Source organism: Melanotaenia boesemani, chromosome 5, assembly GCF_017639745.1.
Source record: "Melanotaenia boesemani isolate fMelBoe1 chromosome 5, fMelBoe1.pri, whole genome shotgun sequence".
Taxonomy (NCBI): Eukaryota; Metazoa; Chordata; class Actinopteri; order Atheriniformes; family Melanotaeniidae; genus Melanotaenia; species Melanotaenia boesemani.
This window is the reverse complement of record NC_055686.1, coordinates 8753175-8773948: the sequence shown is the minus strand read 5'-3', so window position 1 is coordinate 8773948 and position 20774 is coordinate 8753175. Positions and strand designations below refer to the sequence as shown.

Sequence of the window (20774 nt, the reverse complement as noted above, 5' to 3'; positions counted from 1 at the left end):
GTTTTGGGTTCTCTTAAGAAGGTCAATCGCTTCCTCTGGCGTGGCGACTGATGTGAGCCCGTCATCGACATAAAACTGGCGCTCAACAAACTGTCTTGCATCAGAGCCGTGTTCTCGTTCACCCTGCTGAGCTGCCCGTCTCATGCAATAAATAGCAACAGCAGGGGATGGGCTGTTTCCGAACACGTGAACTTTCATCCTGAACTCGACTATGTTTTTTGTAATGTCGCTGTCCTTGTACCACAGATAGCGCAAATAGTCCCTGTGGTCTTCACGCACAACAAAGCAATAAAACATTTGCTGTACATCGGCAGTAAGGGCTATGGGTTCTTTACGAAAGCGCAACAGCACTCCTAACAGGGAATTGTTCAAATCTGGTCCACTGAGAAGCACTTGGTTTAGGGATGTACCATCACACTCTGCACTAGAATCAAACACAACCCGTATTTGTTCTGGCTTCTGTTGATGATATACACCGAACGTGGGCAGATACCAATGTTCTTTACCTCCGGGCAAGGGGGGAGCAGGTTCGGCTTGATCGTTATCCAACATTTTCTGCATAAATTGGATGTAATGAGCTTTCATTTCTGGTCTCTTTTCCAAAGTCCTTCGAAGACTGCTGAGCCGTTTTAAGGCCTGCTCTTTGTTGTTTGGGAGTCTTCTTCTCGGAGAGCGAAAGGGTAATGGTGCGACCCAGCTATTTTCCTGGTTTTGACAAACTTCGTTGTCCATCATGGTTAGGAACATTTTGTCATCAACAGATAGCGCCTGTTTGTCGTCACATTCTGATCTGACAAACACAGAGTGCCCTAGGTTGTCTGTGTCAAGAGTAGTGCTCGCATAATTCTCTTTGACATGAATTATGTTTGAGCAGGGCTCAAAGTAGGATGCACGGCCATTATCTAAGGTGTGCGTTTTGTAGACACTGACCTCTGGCTGACTGTGTGATTTTCCTAAACACACCTCCCCCACAATAACCCAGCCTAAGTCAAGCCTTTGGGCATAAGGTGCATTGTTGGGCCCATTGATTTGCTCACGTACCTTATGGACCCTGATGATGTCTCTACCTAGGAGTAAAAGGATAGGAGCATGGTGGTCAACAGGTTGGATTTTGTCCGCAACTGGCAGTAGATGTGAATGATGCCGTGCAATCTCCGGAGAGGGTATTTCAGACCTATCATCCGGAACAGAGTCACATTCGATTAGAGGGGGTAGCTGGATGTTGACTTTTCCATCCATGGACTCAAGCAAGAAGTTGACAGCTCTCCTTCCGAATGTTTGGGCTTTTCCAGAACAAGTTTTTAATGTATATGGAGTTGGTCTAGCTTTTATATCAAAGAGGGCAAAAAACTCCGACTTAGCTAGTGACCTGTTCGATTGTTCATCTATTACAGCATACATTTTAACAGCTTTCTCTTTTTGGCCTGCAGGATAGGCTTTGACTAGACTGATCTTAGAACAGGAGCGTGGGCTAGCGCTCTGGCCACATACCTCTGTACATTTTGAGATTACTGAAGGTGGGCTCTCAGTTTGCTCTTCGCTCTGACTGCTTTCCGGTGCAGTGCTCCTTGGGGGTGGAGCGGGGCCAGGATGCATTGCTGATAAATGTTTAGAGCTGTCACATTCAATACACTTTACTACTGCTTTTCAGTCTTTGGCAATGTGTTGGACGGACCCACAGCACCTGTAGCAGATGCGATGCTCTTTCAGATAGGCCTGTCTTTCTTCAATAGGTTTATCTCTGAACAACTTACACTTCTTGAGTGGGTGAGGTTTTTTGTGCAACGGGCACTGGCGATCTGGTTCCTCCATTTTATTTGGACTGGGACTATTTTGATTAGGTTCTGCCATAAAGTCTGTTTTGTGTGCTGACACAGTAGTTTTGCGGCTATAAGGCCTCAGCTTTTCTGTATGAGAAGGGACATGACTGTTAGTATTAGACATAGCAAAGCTTGGGTCGTTCCTCATTCTCGCTTGCTGCTGAATAAACTGCGTGAAAACTGAGAAAGGAGGGAATGACACATTATGAGTCTCTTTGTACTGTGTGCCTACAGTTGACCATCTTTCCTGTAAGTTGAAGGGAAGTTTCTCAACTATCTGTCTGACCCCTCGAGCTGTGTCCAGGTATGCTAGTCCTGGTAGGGCGCCATCTTGCTTAGCAAACTTTAGCTCCATTAGGATGTCGCTAAGCTCTTGTAACTTAACATTATCTTTATTTGTTAGTTTTGGAAATTCCTCTGTCTTTTTTAAGAGTGCGTCCTCGATGACCTCGGGTGAGCCGTAGCACTCTTCCAGACGTTGCCAGACCATCTTGGCACCTGCAGCAGGATTCAGGGTATGTACGGCACGAATACGTTTTGCTTGTTCAGATGACTTTGGACCCAACCACCTTGTCAACAAATCCAACTCCTCTCTGGGAGACAAATTCAGGTCATTAGTTGCACTGAGAAATGAAGTTTTCCATGCCCAATAGTTTTCAGGTCTATCATCAAATTGCAGGAGACCTGTGCTCACCAGCTCTTTACGGATGAGGTATTTTGCAAAATCTTGTGCACTGTTAGTTGTGGGCATGTAGCCGTCAGGAAGATTGGTTGTTTGCTTTGGAGGGCCGGGCAGGTAGGTGTTGGTTAAATATGTGCTCATTGTTGGCTCTGGTTTCATTTCTCTTTTTACTGGTGATGGGTTTGTTTGAATGCTGGCCGCCACAGGCTTGGTAATTCGTGTACTGTCTTGTACGTCAACCTCATTGTCATTTCTCTCGGGATCAGGAGCATCATCCTGAATATCTGGAAAAAGTAACTCGCTTTGTTGTTGAACATATTCACTAGTGCGCTGCGCTGCACTAAGCTCAAACTCTACACTTTGGGGTCTGCTGAACTCCCCGCTTTGAAGTTCTGCCTCTTCGTAGGCTACAGCTTCGGCTTCAGCTGCAGCTGCTGCCTTCTGGCACTGCAGAAGATGGAGACTTGCATCCAAATCAGCTTTTTGTTTTAGCATACTTGCTTCCAATTCTGCTTTCTGTTTCATCATGTTGGCCTCTTTCTCAGCAAAGGCTAGTTGAGCTCGTGCAGCCTTAGCTTTGGCATAGGCTCTTGTAGCTGAAGAGGTAGTTGAGGATGACCGTTGAGACTGCTTACTTGTTCTCCTAGATGACTGTGACCTGGTGTCCAGCGGTTGTGACTGTTGCTGTGTTGTAGCTGGTTGGGGTGAAACTTCTGGCTGTTGTTCACCACTTGTTGCTTCATCTTGCTGTTCACCAGCAAAGTCTTTAAGATAATTTTTTCCTGAGCGTAGACTCATGGTTGCTTAATGTAGCTCTGTATGCTTGAGACCGCCGAGCACTCGTCTTTTTACTGTGCTGTCCTCACAACACGTGGCTATGTGAAGCTAGACAGCCAGCGAACAAAGCATAAAAAGTAAAAAAGGCTCTCCACACAAGGCTTGCTTTTCTTGATCTCATTGAAGATCTTTTATGTACTTTTATATTGCTTGTGGTTTTTGTAACTGAAAAATACAGACAGGGAAAAACAAATCACTGACTGAAAGACACTTCTTAATACCATAGTATGGTTAGCCTAGCTTAAACAATAGCATGCATATCACGTTGTGCATTACACTGACACATTTTGAGCAACCAAAAATATCTCAAACACATATACAGGTGTTTCCTGAACACATTGATACTCACAAAGACGAAGGTTTCCCAAGGCACGAGCGTGTAAGCGTACATTTAGCGTATTTATGAGCCGTTCCCTCACTTGTTAATGCCAAAGCACTTCCCAACATTACCGGAGAAAGAGCTGTTTCAAAGATTGTTCAATGGTAAGAGCGCTCACTCGCTCACGTAGTTACGCATACAATATGACAAAGATCATTGTGTTACAGATGTCTCACACTGATTAGATTTCAAAACCCCGAACATTTTAACTGCTTTTAGCATGAAATTACATTTACTATTTATTAACTATGAACTCCTTTTTTATGTAAATTATTCACAATATGAGCTGATTACAGTTTTTGACCTAAAGGCATCACATTTCTTATGTTGTGAATGTCTGTATTATGTGCTTTTATGTACTGAGGTGTGTGTTTTTTTTGTATCGTACACTGTGCCCGTCAAGGCCCAATTTTTTTTTCTAGCCTCCTCCCGTTACTCCCTCATGTTATCTTTTCCATCTGTGAAAATGGTGCGCTGCCTCAGTCTACCTGATCCTGTTTGCTTATATGTTGTTGTTGTCTACTCTTGGACGGGTTTGTACCGGAATAAAATTTTGTTGCTCCTGTTGCAATGACAATTAAGTTTCATTCATTCATTCATTCATGCAATACCTATCAATACCTGCGGTAATATTTTAATTAACCTTAGAGTCCATCTTCAAACCAAAGAAAAAAGAGAAAAGACAAAATCTAAAGAGTCCAAAATCAGTCAATAAAGTTGGAACATTTAAAGTCCAAAAGTTTAACTGTGATCTGCCTCCTGCATCAGACACAGCTTCGTGATAGGCCGGTCCAGGCAGCTAGTCTGAGTCTTGATACGGACTTGACGGACAAATACTCTTCAATCCGAAAAAGTCTCCATCACTCGTCCCATTGGCCAAGAGTTTCTTGGTACAGAACTGTCCATGATGAGAACAAGATCTCCCACGGTGAGGTTCCTCTTCACTCTTGTCCATCGCTGACGCTCCTGCTGTTGCAGTAAGTTTTCCTTCACCCATCTTTTCCAAAACAAATCAGACATATATTGGACTTGTTTCCATCTTCTATGTGTGTTCACATCTGTGGGTTGGAATACTCCTGATGGAAATGATGGGGAAGTCTTTAACCGAAGTGATTTGGAGTTAAAGCTTCCAGGTCATTTGGATCCATGGAGGCTTTAGTGATTGCACAGCTGGTCCTTTGCCAGTATTATAGGATGTTTTGCCTCAACAGGCATCAATGATCTACTGAGCCTACCACCAATGGATTCCATCTTGAAACTGTGGACAGAGCTTACAAAGATGACTGAATTTCATAATGAGCTGTGCTTTCTCCAGGCTGGCTAGTTCCTCAGGAAATCTCTTTCTTTGACAGAACATGATGATGGCAGCCTCAGCCCTGTCCAGTTCTTCTACTGAAATACTCCTAAACACAGCAGTCCTCTTGATGCTGCTTAGCTCCTCTTATCACCACTGTCACTGTCTCAAAAATCAATAAATCAATGTAACTAAAGAAACCCAACTATACAAGTACTAAACATGAAATTAAATGAAAAGGCACATAGTATTCATTAAAACTAATTATTACCTTATTAAGCCCCTCCCCAATTTCACCAACACCTGACCTACACTGCCTCTGGTTGGCTAACAGTAAAACTGGGATCAGCTGAGCCCCATCCATACAGGTGTAGAGTATTTAAAGAGCGAGATAGAGAAAGAGAAAGCTAATCTAAAGAGATAGACGGAGAAAGATAGAGACAGGGTTCCTTTTTGGTTACCAATGGCTGCCTTTCTTTTGATGACTCTGCAGAGGGTGCACGCTTAATTCAAAGGGCATTCGGGTCACCAGACCCACAGGCTTTCTGGGGGAGGACCCCCACCAGTAGCAGTGGTCTCTGACGTTGTCTTGGTAGCTACAGTGCAACATGTTTACAGCTCAACACGTTTAGATCAACTACATTTAATTAAAGGCTACCTCCCACGCTGATATATGTTGTTGTACTTTATTTTCACCTGCTGCCAGGTACGACTGTTAAGATTGCTTCTGTTGAGATGTAACAGTGCAGAATTAACAAACATCAATGTGCATGTTTGTGGAAGTAAAATATTTTATTTGAAAAAATGTGGTACTGTTATGTAATAATTCATGCACCAGAGGGTCACACACACACACACACACACACACACACACACACACACACACACACACACACACACACACAACAATTGAGAATGGTATGAAACTTGTATAACTTACACATTTAGTCTGTCAGCAGTTGTTTGCCACTTTCCTCGCTTTATTAGTCTCGGCCGTATTATCTTTTCTGGTGATGATACTTTTAAAGTCCTCATACATCTCCATCAGTGACATGTGGTCAGGAGAGGCATGATAAATAAATAAATAAATAAATAAATAAATTATTTTCCACTGATGAGTTTTTTTCTGTATCTATGACCATCTTAAAAGACGAGAGAAGAGGAGCATTTATATAAACGACGGAAGGATGAAGTAGCCGACTACCACTGACTTTGTTAATTTGACTGTCATCTAACTGACTGTGTTTCAGGAATAACACTCAACACAAAAGGTGCTTGCTATAGTATCCTAAAGGAAACTGTAACTACGGTTTCTAGAAAATGTAGAACATGGATTTATTTATGTTTTATGCTGAGCAGTATTTCATAGACTGGCACATTGTATACCGATGTGCTGTCTCAAAAAATATAAATATAAATAAAAATATATAACTCGCCATTATAAAAAAAAAGCTAAATACTTTACAATTTTTTTTCCAGATGCATGGGAATTTGACATTAACAGATATGTGTGACTTTACGCATTATAATAAATCCAGACTTTTATAAAAGTGTTTTCAGGGACTCCTCCATCTCCCCACTGCAGTCTGGACCCATTTAACTGTGAGCCTCACAGAGCCAGTGTGACCCAGGTCACCATTTCTGATGGCCGTCAGAATGACATTATTAAAAGTGATTGTTGGAAATTTGCTCCAACAAATCTGTTTAAAAAATTATGTTAAAATTTATTCTCCAGTAAATGTTGCTGCGTCATGTTTTGCATTGAAGCTGCTCTCTTACTGGGAACTGCCTTACTGGGAACTACCTTACTGGGAACTGCCTACTGGAAACTGTTTCACTGGGAACTGGCTGACTGGGAACTGTTTCACTGGGAACTGTCTCACTGGAAACTGTCTCACTGGGAACTGCCTTACTGGGAACTGTCTGACTGGGAACTACCTTACTGGAAACTATCTCACTGGGAACTACCTTACTGGGAACTGTCTGACTGGGAACTGTCTTACTGGGAACTGTCTGACTATTAAAACAGAAATGTTTTAATATGTAGCCGTCTATCTACAGCAACATTTACTTCCTTCTTCCATTCGGTTTTCTCCTTGTTTTTATTCTGAAATAAGGACCTTATTGTCGGTCTTGTCCCCAAGTTATTCACTGATATGTTGTTTTCTTCAATTTGAGGTTAAAGTCCTGTTTTTGCTCTGTTCTTCTTCCTCCTTTCCACCTCCTCCACCCTGCAGCATCCTGGTCTCTGTGTATACAGAAATAATAATGAATGAATGAAAATGAATAGAAATACAATTTATTAAATTAAATCATTGCCTGCAAATGAAATAATTAGGAAAATATCTGTGTGTAATGCAGGTTGGTATAACTCCAAAACTATGTGACCTCCATTTTTAATACATAATTAAATGGACACATTGTGTGACAGAGCTGCTGTGGGATTAGTGGTTGGACAGGAGTATCCATTAATGTATCCAATGCCTGAAAGAGGTGTACTTCCTGTTTGAGAGAAGAGGAGACTGTACCGAGTGTCTAACAACAAAAAGAGACCTGCTTGTGTTGAACTGTGGTCATTCTACTAGTGAATGTAGCTAAAAATCCAGCTGGACGTGTCCCTGACTGTTTGTTTCAGGAGTGCAGCCTCTGGACACTTTGAAATCAAAGATATGACCTCATTTTAGCTGTAATCTGAATCCTTTCATAACGTTCTGGTCTTACCAGTCACATGAATGCAAAGGTAGGGCCGAAAGATTTATTATTGCTGACTGTAGCTGCCTCAGGCAACTCTTCAAATGTAAAGATAACTCTAGAGCTTTAGGCAAAACTTCACAGGGGGCCCCTTCAACCAGCGTTCAACTGGGTGTAGATGAACTTGAAGTAATGTACAGAATGTGCAGAGTTGCAGGAGGCAAACTCAGTGTGGATGTATTTGAGGTATGTGTGCTGGCAGTAACTGATGTGATAAACAAAGAAAAAAATGGTACATCATGTAACAAAGAGTCTTTAGAGATAAACATACAGAATGAACCATTTCCTCTGAACTTAGTTTCTATCATGTGGATTTGGAGAGAATACCGAACCATCTTATGGAAGTTGTAGCTGACCCATTTTCATTATTTATCACACTTTCCTCATATTAGGCACATTTCCCTACATGTACAGTAACACAACTGTTAACCACACAGGTCAAATACAGGTCATACTATATTTTAAATTTACATTTTAAATCTAAATGTAATGTTTTGAGGGGTTGACGACTGACGAACAATTAAAAGGAGCCCTCTCTGCTGAAATAGAGAAACGTGGTTTCCTATATAATAATTATTCTGTTTTGACTCTACAGTGTTAGTTTCATGCATGTAAGTTACATACAGGCCTAATAAACAGGATCTAGAAACTTCACTAATTTTGTTCTACTTCACTTGATCAGAATTGAAACCTGAAACTTTTATTTGTTCAATGTGCCATCGTCATTTATTCCTCACCAGCAACATATTTACTGATGTTTTAAAAATACTAAAAAATATCACAAATTTTTCCATTTATTAGATTAGATTAGATTAGACTTTATTATCTCACAGTGGAGAAATTCACTTGTTACAGCAGCTCTTGTTATAGAATAAAGTGCAGAAAGACAGAATAAGGTGACCATGCATCACAGCAAGAAGGTGCAATATAAATTATTTACAAGAAAAAGTCTAAGAAAAGCAAAAATATGTACCATTATAAATATAAAGGATATATATATATATATATATATATATATATATATATATACTATATATATACTATATATATATATATATAAAATATAACAACAACCTCACAGACTATATACATATTTACATGGTGATGGTGGGATATGAAGAATATGATGACATTGATAATGGGGGGTATTGCACAGTAAAATATAAATAAAATATATGACTCTAAAACTAATGAAACAGACCTTGTGGTTGGAGAGAAACACTCATTTCATCAGAGGTATTTATTTTCAAGCAGAGGTCTAAAAAAAATTCCAGGGGTCAAAAGGTTAAAGCTGCTGTTTACTGGAGCAACGGTGAGTTTTTATACTAAATAATAAACGCTGAGAACAGCAGGAAGAGCCTGAAATATTGTAAAGAGCAGGAAGAGTTGGAGAGTTTCTCCACAAGAGGTCGACTAATGGAAGGATGCCTCGTGAAGTTGCTTTAAGAAAAGCTGAAGAACTGAAATCAGATCATCTATCCAGCATCAAACCGACTCACAGAGCAGCTGCAGGACAGAAAAACTTCACTGTGGTCATTTCAACATTTTATTGATTTAATCAGCTCTAAACATTAACAACTGTAGTGCGTTCTGTCAGATCCTTGTATTAAACTAAACATGCTGATATTTAGTGCAACATTCATCATGAACAACAGAATTTCTGTCAGAGGGAAGAGGTGGACTGTCCAACATAAATGCTCAGCAAATAAAAATATTCAACTTTAATTCAACTATTTGCACCAAAGTTTGGTAAAAATGTCTTTCTAAAATTTAGCTTAAAATGGTGAATAGGATACAGGTTTGTAGTTTTAGATCAGAGGAGTCTGAGTTTCTCTTCAGAAGAAGCAGGTAAGATGTGAGGTGAACGGCTCTGTAAAGGTGACTAAAGTGTGCAGCCAGGGTTAAGATCGAGTACTTGTTGAAATGAAGGTAAAAAATATGCATGTGTGATCTGAAAATCCTTCATCACAGAAGAGACAGACCCTGTGTTGTTTAAAATTAATATAATTTAGAACATTAAAATCACCTGGAAGAGGTGTCTGATTGATTGTCAACATGTAAATTAAAGTTGCCTAAAATAACAATTCTATTAAAACATCTTTTAGTTTCTATGGTCTTCGCCTGTGGAACAGCCTTCCAGACGACCTGAGAGCAGCTGGGAGTGTTGATCTTTTTAAAGGTGAACTTAAGACTTACCTTCTTAGCAAAGCATTTAACTGACTTGCATTTAGTATTCATAATTGGTATTTTACTACATGTATCTTTAGTTTATTTATTATTGTGTGATTGTGTTTTACCAGATTAGTCAGTATTTACTTTTTTAACACATTTAGAATTTCCACATTTTTAATGAACAAGTGATAAAAAAGCCTTTTATTTCATTCTTGACGGCCTTTTATACCACAATGGCCTATATGTATATGTATCTGCTTTTAGTGTGTATGCGTGGGTATATGTCATGTATGTGTGTGTAGGCTTGACTTAGTGGTTTGTGGTCTGGAGGACTCTTTGTAAAAAGATTTTTGTTGTTATTTTTAATGTAAAACACTTTGTTTTGTAAATTGTATGAAAAGTGCTTGATAAATAAATTTTGATGGATTAATAAATAACGTGTGTCTTTGATATTTTAGCATTAGTGTGTGTGACTGTTACATGATCACTGGCTTCATCTTTTACTCAAACATCTTTGGCATCTATTAGTTTCAGGGTGTAGGTTGACAGAAAACTTCTCAGGTATGTTTTGTAAAAGCCGGCAGCAGCTTCAGGCGTCCAGTGCACCTGTGTGCAAATGAAAAAGCTCAACTAGGAGAACAGGTTGGATATGGTACAAGCTGTCCAGGCCTCCTGAGAACTGACTAAAGTACAAGACTGGAACCCCTTTTTTTTTTGGGTGGAGGGTGGGGGGCTTGGCCAAAAGATCACAAGAAAAGAGACAATGTCATCAGGACTTTGCCATTTTGGGGGAACCTGCTGCCTCCATCGACACTTTCAGGTTTCTCGCTAGCAAACGTTGTTAAAAACACGTCTAAAAACACACGTCCTCACCGCGATCAGCTCACATGGAAAGTGGAGTCATTATGATGCAAAACCATTAATAACTTAAATCATTACAAGCAGATGAAGAACAGATAAAGTTCAGCTTTAGATGCGTTGCCACCAGTTTCAGTCTCAGACATCTGTGTCTTCCTTGTGTTTGGTGGACGTTCGTACACCTGCCATGAATTTAAAAACTACTGATCATTAAATGAGCCTGCAGATATTTTTACAACCTGATGGATGAAAAAAGCAAAAGCCACATGACGGGGGGAATGGAAGAAACCAACTGGAAATCAAGCAGAAATGAGCAGGACAGGGACTCTTTGGGGTCTCAGATCTGGTGGAACACTTACAGACTCTAGAACTGGTGTAGCAGGGACTGGTGGGACATCTGCAGCCTCCATGGTAGTGATTGCAGCTGGCAGAGCACCTTAAACTGAGAGCAAATTAGTGTGAATTTACTCTGACTGAAACCCAGCAGCTTTGATTCAGCTTCACCAACAGTTTAATAAAGATGTGTGATTCTTTGGTATTTGAGTATCAGTTTTTGGGAATAGTTGGTAAACTGGTTTCGGCTGAGACTCAAATGTCAGAGATGCTTACCTGACAAGATGATGAGGACACATTCAGTTCAGTAGAGGGAGGTTCCCGTCACCGTCGACTCCACATCCAGTCCTCCCCTTGGATTCTATTGGGTATCGTCAAGAGCGAAGACACAAATAAAAAGGGACGAACAGAGAGAGAGAGTCAGAGCGACATCCTCCACAGAGACATCGCCAGACACATCTGTCCAACAGATCTTCAGAGAGCCTCCTGGACACAAGTCTTCATCATCTTACCAAAGCTGCAGAAGGTGAGACGAGCTGTACACCTGCGCTGGTCAAAACATTGTCTTCTGGTTTTTAATTCAACTTTTAAGGCCACATCCTTGTTTAAAGGAAAATTACACGGTTTTAGTGGCTGGTGGTGATTATCTTTGTTTTTATTAAAAGTTAACTCAATGTTTTCAGTGTAACTGATAGAAACAAAATCCACAATCCTTCTATTTAAAAGCAGATTTTAACATTAGGTAAATCTAATACAGTCTTTTTAAATGTCATAAATATTTTTTAGGACTGAATGGTGCCTTCTGAAAGAAAAATAAAGCAGCAAAAGAAGGAAGTTTGTTGTGAACAAAGTAACACTGGAAAACACATTAAATTACCAAAGAAAGTGATAATAACTGATGTTTTTGTTCTTGTTTTCAGCATCGTAGGTGATCCTCTTCACTGACCACACAGGTTTGTCCTACATACACATACAAACCTCATAAATAGATCACTTACAGCTGTATAGCACTTATTTACCTTGTTTATAGATATTATTACAGCTCTCTAAATGCCAGAATAATTATTTAAAGTACTGCATTATTTATCATGAAGTAAAAAAACAAAAACAAAAATTATTTCTAACTAAAAAGTAGTCAAGGGGATAGTTTTAGGTAGTAATTAGTGTGTTAGGTATGTCAACACTTAGCAGTAAAATAGATTTGGTAGCATCAGTATTTTTCCGTAGTGTCAGATACTCCCTCTGGTGACCTTTGACCTTGACTTCTATTGAAATTAAACTTTTTAATGTCACTGTCATTACAGTTTAAAACCCTTCATTCTTTAATGTCAGAGTTTCATCAGGAAGAAAAATTGTGAGATTTGATATTTTTGCTGGATTCTACCAGATTAAACTGTTTTACCATTATAGGCAGATGCTGGAAATTCTGGTCTTGTTATATTAAAGAGCTGTGGGGCCACCAGGGGGCGCCAAGAGGGATTTGTTTGTGTGAAGTAATTCCTGATTATTACAATGTTGACTAAAAATATTATACATACATACACACAAAACAAATAGATCCATTAATTAATCTTGGGCCCAACTGGTAGCCTTTGTAGGAACTGACACTATGTAAAAACTATGAATCTGTTGAAACCGGTGACGAATATTTACCCTATTGTCAGTTCTTTGACCGACCTTTCAGGCTCACGTCCTGTTGTTTCCTCTCTTGGATCTTTAACGACCGGTGAGACTCCAGTCGCGAAGTGATGGGCGAACCTTTCCACCTCGATTCTTTTGGCGCGAGAATAAGCAATTTTACCCCTTTAGAATTCCTGATTATTATCGTCCGCTCATTGCGGAGATAGACCTGAGGAGTTATTCTGGTAGATAAGCCAGCCTTTGGGTCTAGGAGTATGAAGCTACCGTACTATCGTCCTAACAGGATAACTACCTGGTATCGAAATAATAATCTAGCGAATTCTTATGTCTCTTCGGGTATTGGGGAATCTGGGGCTCACCTGCTCGTTGTGTTGTCCTCTCCTCTCCTCAGTGGATGTGGAGAAATATAAGAGAAATAAGTTTGGTTGGGAAGTTAACCGAAGTTAACTATAACCCTTTTATTCAAGTTTTCTTTTATTGGTAAAATGCAGAAAGAATAAAATAAAAAGAAAGAAAAAATAATAAAATTCCCTTTTAGGGGTTCCCTTTCAGTGAGGGCTAAAAAGCAAAATAAAAGAAATAAGTATAAAGTAAAAGGTTTTCTCACAAGGAGTGCTTTCCGCTTTCGCGGTCTACATCTTCTCTAATAATGATTCAATCTCCCTTGGTAAGAAGGGGAAAAATCTATCCCAGTAAAGGGATGAAGGTCCAAAAATCTCTGCAGGTCCTCCGCCGCAGCTCCTCAAAATCTCCGTAAAATCTCCGGACAATCCTCTCTTTTCACAAAATCACCAGTATATATACATAACTTAAAAACCATCCCATCTGGTACCTTCCCACTAACAGAAAAACACCCAAAACCAACCCACTCAGTATTTTTCCATCAACAGAAAACAACTCAGATCCAACCCACTTAGTATTTTTCCATCAGCGGATAAAGCATACGTGAGCATCCTACAAGTTGGTCCCTCCTTCTGGGTTGCATCAGGGCTGAAGGAAAAGAAGAAACTTTCCCCTGCCCCGTTATCTATCCATCCTTACAGTTTTTCACACAAAGGCTGCTTGTTAATATCTTCTGAGTTTGCTGGGAAATTCCGCTCTGCTTCGGAGCGAGCAGATAACAGGTGACTCCCTTCTTAGTCTCCCAGATCTTCTGGGCCTCTCTTCACTTCCTCAGTAGTGTAAAAAAAAACTCTGTCTCTCATTCGTATCTTATTTGTGAATGCACTCTCTGTAAGCTACAGAATAATAACACTAAGCTGTAGCTCTTATTAATCAAAACCAAAACCTAATGAACATCACTAAATCTAAGGATAATAATGTAAATAAGCAAGCAAACAGGAATATATGAAATGTGAATAGGTAATACATAACACATAGAAAAACATAACTGAGTATTGATCAGGCAGTCCATAAACTCAGTCTTTTGATTAAAAACATCATCTCACATCATGTGTGCCATAACAGTCAAAGATTCAAACTTTAATAAAACTTTTCTCCCTCCTTCACTCACTGAGAGCAGAAATCGGGGGTTTCCAGCAGGTGTGAGTTATCTGTCGAGATAAGGGCCTCTGCTCCCTGTCCGTTGCCTTAGCAACGGCTCTCTGGCCTGGAGCAGTGTTCACGCCACCACTGAAGAGCGCGGCCTTCACAAATCCAATCAACGAAGCTTAAAAGACACATGAGGGGAAAAGACACAAGAAAAAGACACGACAGCTAGCCGTAACGCAGCCAAAATGATCATCAAATAATTATTAAGAAGCTGAGAAAAATATAAAAGTATAAGATAACTTAATAAACTTGTACAACACAACCTGTAGTGGCCTATGAGGGATACACACTCTGAATGACCACTGCTCCACTTTCTGCTGCTTAATAAAGATTATAGACCTATGATCTTCATTTAAAAAAACTATTTTCTATAGTCCTCATTTTCTGGAGACTGTGTAAAATAATCTTACATGGTCCTCAGAAACAACAGAAAGAGGTTTAAGCTGTGGGCCCACACACTCACACACACACCAGCAGCTCCTCCCCCTTTTGCAGCTGCAAGCTTGAGCCTCGTGTACGTGCTGCTTTCTTCATTCCTCACCCCTGCCTCACCTGACAGCCTCAGGCCTGTACAGTCCTCAGCAGTACTACTCAGTCCGGTCCCACAAGGGCTGCAGCCCCACAGGTTTTCATGTCTCCCACTCAATTCTTTATTTAAAGGATTGATCAAAATATTAAATAGTAATTGTATTTTATAATGAAGTAATGCACATAAATAAGACTTCTATGCAAACTGAATTAGAAATTGGTTAGATACATACTAAGTATTCACAAGTGATAAACTGGCCTAAAAAAGAAGCTCTGAGTGAATCTTATCAGGGACTTGAGCCAAAAACCTAAATCTTTAAAAAGAACCAGACTTCTTGTCGTGTTGTTGTTTACATATTCATACTTTGCCATGGCATCGGCCAGCCTTCATCCTTTTTAAAGCTTCTGGCAACTTCCTGTTTCCCACTTTTCTACATGAACCACACCCACTTCACATCGCTGAATAGATGCCAGACACCACACGATAATAAAATTCTGCCTAGGTGATGTGTGGAGAACAGACAAAAGAGTCAAATCTGAGAGGAAGAACAAATTTCTCTGTTCTTACAGAGTATTAACAGGCCTTTACTCCCCACCCCCAGCCAACCTGAAGACAGCAACACAAACGAGACGTCTCAATACCCAATAATAAGCTGTTTAATATACAGCATTGATGGTACTGCACTAGAAGCAAGAGTTACACAGAACACTGCAAGCTATGAAAAGACAAAGCAGTTATTCTCTAGAACAAAGTATTATTAGAAATGTCCCTTTAGGAAATAAATTACCTCTTAGATTAACAGCAGCTAACAGACATGATGAAAGGAATTAATACATTAATGATGAAAATGTGTCTTACAGTTTTTATCCAATCAGCTTTGTGTCTTCCAGCTTTCTGACAGCTGATTGGATCCCTTCCAACATGCTCCACCCCCTTCTCCACCTGTTTGCTCTCATCTCACTGGGAGGTAAGCCAGAGACACATCAGTCAACCAGAGACAGAGAAACATTCACATTCTTAAGATGAGCAAAAGTTTAAACTCACATTTTACCCTGTAAGCAGTAAAAATCTGCATTAGAAATGTTTACTTCAGTAAAAGTATGCACGTGTAATAGTACAAGGTCATGTTATCAATCATGTTATAAGTGCTGGGTTTATATAAAACAACTGTTGTAGCAGATGTTGTAGCGCTGATGAGACTGGAGCCCCCCGTGGCTGCAGTCTCATCAGCAACTAATTATGTCTGTCCTGCATGATGTTAGCTGCATACACCTGCACTGTGACCGGTCCTGCTGTCATTGACGTCCACAACAAAGCCGACTTCATAGAAGATCGCTGTTCCTACACTTTGCTGTCGGATTCGTGGATTTCAGTTGTTCAGATTCTGGCCAGTTTCCGTGAGCGACGTCGTACAGATGTGAGCTTTGTGGACAGTGTGACTCTGCGGTTGGAGAGTCCAAACGTTGACATTCTCCTGAAACAAGACGGCAGAGTCCTGGTAAGCTGCCTGAACTTCAGTCCACCAGTCAGAGTGGAGTTTGGTCTAAAATCCTCCCCACAGTCTCTGCTGTGGAGGCTCTCATCTTCCCTCTCAGAGACAGTAGAAACAGATTGATGAAGCTAGGAGATGATGCTGATGTTTCTCTCAGTATTTCCTCCATCTTGTTTCTCCACTGTGACTCAGGTGGACAACGTAGCTCTGGTCCTCAACAGCTCGATCCAGGAGGTCCATGGTGTCCAGCTCTCTAAGGACCAAACTGGAGTCACTGCCAAAGTTACACTCTCTGGACGCTCTGCTGCTGTGTTCTTTGATGGAGACACAGCACAGATCCACATGGAAGGTACAGAAAGTGTCATTGTGGACGTGGAGACCAAGAAACTGTTTTCTGTTGATCCAGTTTAAACATTGATGATTTTCTGACTCACTTTCTGTCCTGAACCATTTCAGGACCTGCTGAATCATCTTTGGTTGGTCTGTGTGGAAACTCCAGCAGTTTTTCTAGTGCAAAGCTCTCTGAGGACAGCTCCTCCAGGTAACTCCTCCTACAGACCGACTCTCTGCTGCTGCTTGATGAATGACTTACAGTACAGATACTGTGTATTATATGTGCTGTATGAATAATCCGGAGCAGAGCAGCAGTCCTGAATATGTGTTTGTCTCCTGCAGCTGTGAGAGCGTGTACACTGAACCTGCTGACGGTACGATCGACTGCCCCATGATGACTGAACGGTGAGCAGATTCATCCACACAGCAGGAAACATCTTCTGCTGTTATACTCTGATCTATTTGACATGTTACATCATATCAGTCATGTTACATGACACTATTACAGATGGGAGATAAACATAAAGGAGCTTATCAGTTCATTGGATCTCATGTTCTCTCTTTCCATGTGTGGAACAGCTGTAACCTCCTGATGGAGGCGCCCTTCTCCTCCTGTAACACCATCGTGGATCCAGCTCCCTACATAACTGCCTGCAATGCAACTTTGTGCAAATATCCTGCAGTGGACGGTCTCGGGTGTCAGTTCCTGTGGGCCTACGCCAGAGCCTGCAGCCTGAGCAACGTCGCCCTGGAGAGCTGGTGGTCTGAGGCTCAGTGCTGTAAGACCTGAGCAACTTCAGCTAAATTCACCTCTATTTTTGTATCTCATATGTGTTTAAAATACTTTACCAATATGTGTTTCTGCAGCTCGTCCTGAGGCCGTTTGTCAGAACCAGGTCTGCAGTGATCATGAGTTTTGTGGCGAGTTTGGGGGTAACACTGGCTGCCTCTGTAGAGCTGTGTTTGCCTCCAGTTACAGAGAGTCTAACACTCTGGGTACGACAGCTGTGACGACAACATAACAGGACTGAGTTATTGAAGGAAAACATTTAACTGTTTCTTTTTATCATTATGCTCATTTTCAGGAGATCCAGTGGTCTGCACACAGAACTCTGCCTCAGTCAGTCTGGTGGGTTGTCTCCTGAGGGACAAATACATTGACTACCCTGTGTTACACCTCAATAATGAGACCTGCAGGGGTGAGATGGACCAGGAGAGTGGCATGGTGACTTTCAGCTTCAACAGCAGCAACACCTGTGGTGCAGTGATCACGGTGGGTCCTCTCCTCCACATCTTTACTCTGTATAGACAAAAAGAGAATAAAGAGGCTTCTTCCTTTACATCTGAATATTTGGCTCTGCAGGCCAACGACAGCCAGGTGACCTACAAGAACGCCATCGTGGCTCAGAACAGCTCTTCTGAAGGCATCACTCGCCAAGATCAGTTCTACATCGACTTCTCCTGCATCCATGTTCATCCAGAAATGAAGACTGTGGCCTTCAGGATCAAAGACAGGTGTGTTCTGGCTGGTAGCTTCATTTCTACTGCTACGTGAAACCTTTCAGCTGGTTTGTGAGTCAGAGAAGCTGAGGTGTGTTATGTGTGTCGTCTGCAGCTCTGTGGTCCAGCACATCACATCTGGAGAGTGGAGTTACAATGTAACCATGAAATCCTACACCGACGCCGACCGCACACACGTTGTGGATTCTAACACCGATGTGATGCTGAACCAGAAGATCTGGGTGGAGCTGGAGACCGAAGGGTTGGATGCAGACCTGATCGCCGTGGTGACGGACTCCTGCTGGGCAACTGACCAGGAATCGTCCAACAGCACTCCGAGATACGACCTGATCCAGAATGGGTGAGACACACTGAGAAGTGGGAGCTGCTCACTGGGATACCTTCATAGATGTGATTTCTGATGGTTGTGATGGGAGGCTGAGAAAAGTCTCTTCTTGTTTGTGAGCAGCTGTGCCAACGCTGCTGACCAGACAGTGATGGTGGAGGGAAACGGGGAGGGAACCTCCAACTACTTCTCCTTCAGCATGTTCCAGTTCATTGGGAGCTCTGGTGACGTCTACCTGCACTGCAAACTGAATCTGTGCATCAAAGAGGGGAACAGCTGCGTCCCGGTACGCCTCGCTGGAAGCTTTACTCAATACGACTGTTTGATACTGGTTATATGAGAGACTGGACTATTCTTGTTACTTAATTAGTCACAACTGCTCATTAAAACCCTGATAAAATCTATAAAAATGCATAACGTTTGGACTGAAAGTTGTTTTGAACTTCTAGGATTGTTCTGGTGGAGCTAAAAGAAGACGCAGATCTGTCAGGCCTAAACATGAACGTGGAGCTTCAGCCTTGGTCAGCATGGCCTGGATTAATTAGGTAAGACTGCTGTAGTAGATGATCATCCTGTTTTATAAACAGAAATCACGTGTGATGACGGTCAGGTTGATTCCCCAAGATCTGACTGAAAAGAACAAGACTTTGTTTGAGCAGAAACTATAAAGTAAAAAAAATCATAAAAGATTCGTCACTCACATTTTCATTTCATTGCCTTCTTAGGTGGTTGCCATGGTGACATGGACTGACTGACAGGTTGCTGACCTTGGTGATGATCCCTGACTCATGTGTGGTCCTGATGTGGAGCTTTAATGTGTGAAAGGATGAGTTTTTAGTGGTAAAAGGTTATTGAAGGTGTGTGAGGTTTACACTTGATTTTCATTTAAACCAGAATAATAATCTACATTTTATTGAGGTATGTAATCAGGTATGACTACTGTATCCTGTATCACTTCATCTCCCAGCATGCCTAGAGGCATTCCCAGACCTCCCAGAAAGTCATGGATAAACGTAGCTGTAGCACATCTGTTTGATTTGTGACCTTCAAACAAGAAAATATCTGATGGCATGTTGCAGACATCCACATGCATAAAGGTGTTCAACCAAAGAGAAAATACTTCTGTCAGGTTGTTCAAGCTCAACATGTTTTAGGCCTGAAGATGTAAAACAATCCAGAATGAATGAGTTAATACTAAGATGTAGTGATTTACAGATACAGTCTGGAGCTATGAGGTGATTTAGAGGTAATAAGTTAATTTCTTAATCAATCAGTGTCTTTTAAACATGTCGTTCTCAGGGTAAAATCATAGGTGAAGGAATGTAATCTGATTACTTTTAGTTTGTAGCTGTATTTTGTGTGATGTCTGATGCATTTATGTCTTTTAAGATTAAACTACAGTAAACAGAAGATGTTTATGTTTTTTGTAAGGTGAGAGTTTACAGTTTCTTCATGTTTACAGTGACTGGAAGGATTGATTGGTAACTAAGCTAACTTAATTGGTAACTAGGTCGGGGTTAATCATGGATGTAGGGTTTTTGAAAACTATGTAAGGCAATCTGAAGCGAGTCTGCAGCCCTGCAGAGATATTTACTGATGCAATGTCACATGTTCCATCCTTCCTCTTAGAAAGAAGAGTGAATATTAAACATGCTTTTTATTTTGTTTTCATTGGATCTTGTTTTTCAGAAGGCAGTTTGTCTCAGTTCAGTTGAAAATGAAAAATGCAGATTTTCTCTGTTTTATGGTTGAAATCTTTGTTCAGCATCTAAGACATTAAAAAATCAATAAAATAAGGATGTGGGTAAAAATGAAACTGAGTTTGTTTTCTTTCAGAGTTGGCAGACTTTTGTTTTACGTTTTATAAGCTTGTTTTAGCTGATTTGTTGTTTCTATTCTTCTATTAGTTTTTATGGTAAATTGGCTGCAGTTTACAGTTTTTCTTAATTGCTAAAACACTAAACCCTATGGTCTGAACCAAATGCTCAGTTGCCTGAACCCACTGATTTAATCAGTCACTCTTTTGACAAAACCATAAGCACTTTTCCTGAGTTTAAACACAACTTGCCAACACATTTTATTGTGATGCACCTGTGCTTCATAATGGTGAGCACAGGTGTCAAAAGTCAAACACGATTAAAGCACAGGGGTCACCGGTTGAACACAACAACTCAAAACTGATCACACTTGAGGCTATGATGTGAGGGAACATATATAAGCCAGTTCAGTGAGCACTGGTTTGTGAGGCACTACAAC

At 40.8% G+C, this 20774-nt stretch overlaps 2 protein-coding genes and 1 long non-coding RNA gene across 3 annotated transcripts; 1 reads left to right on the top strand and 2 right to left on the bottom strand.

Annotated features, from left to right (window-relative positions):
• Nucleotides 1-1964: 1964 nt before the first annotated feature.
• On the bottom strand, nt 1965-4834 carry LOC121640335. The gene is made up of 3 exons (XM_041986048.1): nt 3689-4834; nt 2107-3504; nt 1965-2000 (listed from the first exon to the last, which is right to left on the bottom strand). The coding sequence occupies exons 2-3, from the start codon at nt 3298-3300 to the stop codon at nt 1965-1967; spliced, it is 1230 nt and encodes a 409-aa protein (XP_041841982.1). The 5' UTR covers nt 3301-3504; nt 3689-4834.
• A 2021-nt stretch (nt 4835-6855) lies between these two features.
• On the bottom strand, nt 6856-13176 carry LOC121639840. Its single transcript, XR_006010258.1, has 4 exons — nt 13127-13176; nt 11403-11487; nt 11153-11235; nt 6856-7260 (listed from the first exon to the last, which is right to left on the bottom strand). It is a non-coding gene; the product is annotated as an uncharacterized LOC121639840 (long non-coding RNA).
• Nucleotides 13177-16102: 2926 nt separating this feature from the next.
• Nucleotides 16103-20317, top strand: LOC121639825 (alpha-tectorin-like). The gene is made up of 12 exons (XM_041985380.1): nt 16103-16345; nt 16532-16688; nt 16796-16880; nt 17015-17077; nt 17252-17451; nt 17540-17668; nt 17758-17945; nt 18036-18187; nt 18288-18533; nt 18642-18804; nt 18968-19063; nt 19244-20317. The coding sequence occupies exons 1-11, from the start codon at nt 16103-16105 to the stop codon at nt 19061-19063; spliced, it is 1722 nt and encodes a 573-aa protein (XP_041841314.1). The 3' UTR covers nt 19244-20317.
• The last annotated feature ends 457 nt before the right edge of the window (nt 20318-20774 follow it).